General features: G+C 34.3%; 1 protein-coding gene across 1 annotated transcript in view; it reads right to left on the bottom strand.

The window, feature by feature from the left end:
* Window positions 1-3,454, bottom strand: part of Serinc1 (serine incorporator 1) — a 22,794-nt gene that overhangs the window by 5,466 nt on the left and 13,874 nt on the right. Inside the window, exons 4-7 of the mRNA XM_008842732.3 lie at window positions 3,245-3,324; window positions 2,747-2,884; window positions 1,142-1,311; window positions 946-1,036 (exon numbers count right to left, since the gene is read on the bottom strand). Of these exons, the coding sequence (XP_008840954.1) occupies window positions 946-1,036; window positions 1,142-1,311; window positions 2,747-2,884; window positions 3,245-3,324 (479 nt within the window). The remainder of the gene's footprint in view (window positions 1-945; window positions 1,037-1,141; window positions 1,312-2,746; window positions 2,885-3,244; window positions 3,325-3,454) is intronic.

Genomic DNA, 3,454 nt, shown 5'->3' with positions numbered 1-3,454 from the left:
TGTCCTGGAACTCACTATGTAGACCAGGCTGGCTTCGAACTCATAAAGATCCGCCTGCCTCTGCCTCCCAAATGCTAGGATTAAAGGCGTGAGCCACCATGCCCAGCTACATACATATATTTTTTTAAGACAAGAGAACATGTTCTTCCTTTTTTAAAAACAGTATTTTCTTTGTACCTCCAAACTGGCTTCTATTTCCCAGAGAATTCACTATAAATGGAGTACAGAGATTCATTACACAGTCCAAATATAGCCTTATGTTCTATTTTAAGATAGAGACAAAAAAGATAATGTGACAATGTGAAAAATTTGATTTATAATCAAGTAAGTATTGAAAGCCAAGTGTGGTGGTTCATAACTGTGATCTCAGCATTTTGGAAGCTAAGGAAGGAGGACTGTCAAAGGTTCATGGCTAGCCTGGGCTACAAAGTGATAACTGTGTCTCAAACAAAACAGAAGAATCTGAAAAGATTTCATTTCTTCTTACATAAATCTTATGTGAAAATAAGGTATATTTCTTATAATTTTCTTATAATTTCTTAGATCAAATCATTTCATTAGTGAATAAACTAAGTGAAAATAAAAAACAGCAACACATCAATGAAGAAGTGGGTTTATTCTACCAGCCTCATTATTAAGTAACTGCATCCCAAAATAATCAATTTTCAATAAAAAGTAATGGTGCATGACTCATTATAATACAAATAAAATGGGGACCGGAGAGATGGTTCAACAATTATGAACACTGGCTGCTCTTGCAGAGGACCTGGGTTTGGTTCCCAGCACCCACAGGGTGGCTAACAACCATCCATAGCTCCAGTTCCATGGGCTCTGACACCCTCTACTGATCTCCATGGGCACTGCATAACACAGGTGCACCTAACACACATGTAGACAATACACTCATACACATAAAATAAAAAAATAAATCACAAATAAATGTACCTGGTTCATTGGTCATAGCAGACCATGTCAAATACATTGTGTAGACTGTAATTACTGAAGACTGTAATAAGCCAGATCTTGGTTGTGATTCCTGTAAACAAAATATTAATGCAGATAAGTATCTGGCATTATTCATGATTTATGGAAATCTGGAAAGGTAAGCCATTCATAATAACTAGTGCTTGGAAGTGCATACTTGGATTTTCGGCAGTATGGACATGATAGAAGCACCGATGCAGAGAAGCATGTTGACACTGATGAACGCCTTATTTTCTGAACAATTGGCTGGGTGAGTATAGTAGACAAAGAACAAGACGATGGCAACTAAAGACAGGAGATAATTCAGAGCTGTAGCTGACAATAAGGCTGTGAAAGAAACACAGGAGAATTATTAGATTTTGAGCAAATACTAGGAATGCAACATGGAATTTGTTTTAAAATAAATCTTCATTTTAAGCAACTAATATTAGCATTATGCAGGCTAGAAAAGCAGGAAGGAAAATCATGAATTATGTTACTGAAAAATACTATAACCTATGTATGGCTCATTATTATATATTTCTAAGGACAATAACCTAGCAACATAGTAGTATTTTTATTAGTAGGAATATCTATATTACATAGTTTACAAACCACATTCATCGCATTTTAAAAATAAAGATAACTAGAGGATATTACTTAATGGTGCTAAAGAACCATAATCATAACTGTTTTTTAAAATGGCAGAAAGAAACAAAGTTAAGTTCATTGTTAATGCTGAGCTCACAAAACTGATGCCTTTCCTCACCAGCTTAACTCTTAAGAAAACACGTATTATGCCAGCATAAGACAGTTTTAATAAGGCAACCACAACTCATGTCAAAGTCAACATAGCGAACATGCAATAATTCTTGAGCTAATCTGTGCTTAACGTGTAGGTATTATGTCAATTTGCCTCAATGAACAGGGATCCATCCACCAGTTACTACTCACTGAATGCTTACCACAGCTCAGGCCCTGGATACGGCAGGGAACAAAACAGACAAAAACCCTTGCACTAGATTTTTTTCATTAAAGAATGAGGCTGAGTTTAGTTTCCAAATGACTAAAACTTAGTCCTTTGACCACTAAATTCTATTGCTCCTTAACTACTAAGATTAAACACCAAGAAAAATCAAGCCAGCAGATTGACACTAGCATGTACTATTTTTTAAATTTTTTTCCTAGCTCAAATTTAGATAATTTTATATAAAATTTTGAGAAGATTCAATAATGGGTTCTCAGGAGCACTGACATGAAGCTGAGCAGCAGCTATGTAGTTTCATAGGGCACTCACGCTTTGCAATTCATCATGAGATTCACTTAGATATCAGCCTTTTATGTTACTTTGTTTACCTATTTTGCCCTTGTAATCACTTGAATTTTGATCCATGTTTTTAGGTATAAACAACTGACTCAAGCTTATTATTATAAATAAATAATTACACTACCACAGGAGTCCCCATAGTGTTTCAAGGTTTTGATGATGTTTCTGAATTATATAGCTCTACATCTACTTATAGTAGTCTGCTTCGTTTCTCCTTCTATTTCACTTTAGCTTACTGCTGGGTAGGAAATTAGGTCACAAAATACATGCTTGAAGCAACAAACTTTGAACATTCATTTTAGCTATTCAAGTTCCTCTGGATTTTTTCCTAGTTCCTAAGTATATTTTTACTTAATATGTCATGTTTTTTTTAACAAGTTGCTGACACAGTTTGATATGATGCTACTCAAACTTGAAAACTTCTTCACCAGAAATTGGAACCAAAAAAAAGCTTACCTGCATACCAACATCTTGAGTTCCCCTCTTCCATTTTTTCAACCCAAGATTCGTTCCAAGAATGGGCAAAATCAATGAGCAGGACTAGCTGTATGAGGATGAAACAGAAGGCACCTGCCATGCCCACATAAAACCACACTGTAAGAAAAAGGAGCATATTTTAAAAAATAAAATTGTATGTATATTCCTTGATTTTGCAATGAGGGAAAAAAACATTAAAAAATGAAGAATTATAACTCTAGTTAACAATTATCTTTTCCTTTAAAAATCATCATCATATAATTTTTTAACATTTTATTATAATTGTATGTGTGTAAGTGTATTATTGCACTGGTGTCATGCAATGCCCATGGAGCTGGATTCCCTAGATTCCCTGGAACTGGAGTTAAGGACACTTGTCCATGTGAATGCTGGGAACTGCACCCCAGTCACAGTACTCTTAACTGTTGAGCCATCTATCGAGCCCCAGGATCACATAATTTTTAAAAACATTCTTACCAGTTGTAAAAGTTCCTTCTGGAATGAAGAATGCTCCAATAATAATTGCAATTGCTGCAGCAAATTTAAAGAACCAAAATCTAAGAATAAAAACAAAACTAATTTTTAAGAAGCACCCAACAAATAATTTTAAATATTAAGTCTTTTAAAATCATCTTAAAAGAAGTTACACTTTATATAATTGTTCCTTTTAAGTACATATTAAAAATA

This window comes from Nannospalax galili, unplaced genomic scaffold (genome assembly GCF_000622305.1).
Source record: "Nannospalax galili isolate Female #2095 unplaced genomic scaffold, S.galili_v1.0 scaffold1340, whole genome shotgun sequence".
Classification (NCBI taxonomy): domain Eukaryota; kingdom Metazoa; phylum Chordata; class Mammalia; order Rodentia; family Spalacidae; genus Nannospalax; species Nannospalax galili.
Note: the sequence above shows the minus strand (reverse complement) of the source record. Positions and strands in the feature narration are given on the sequence as shown.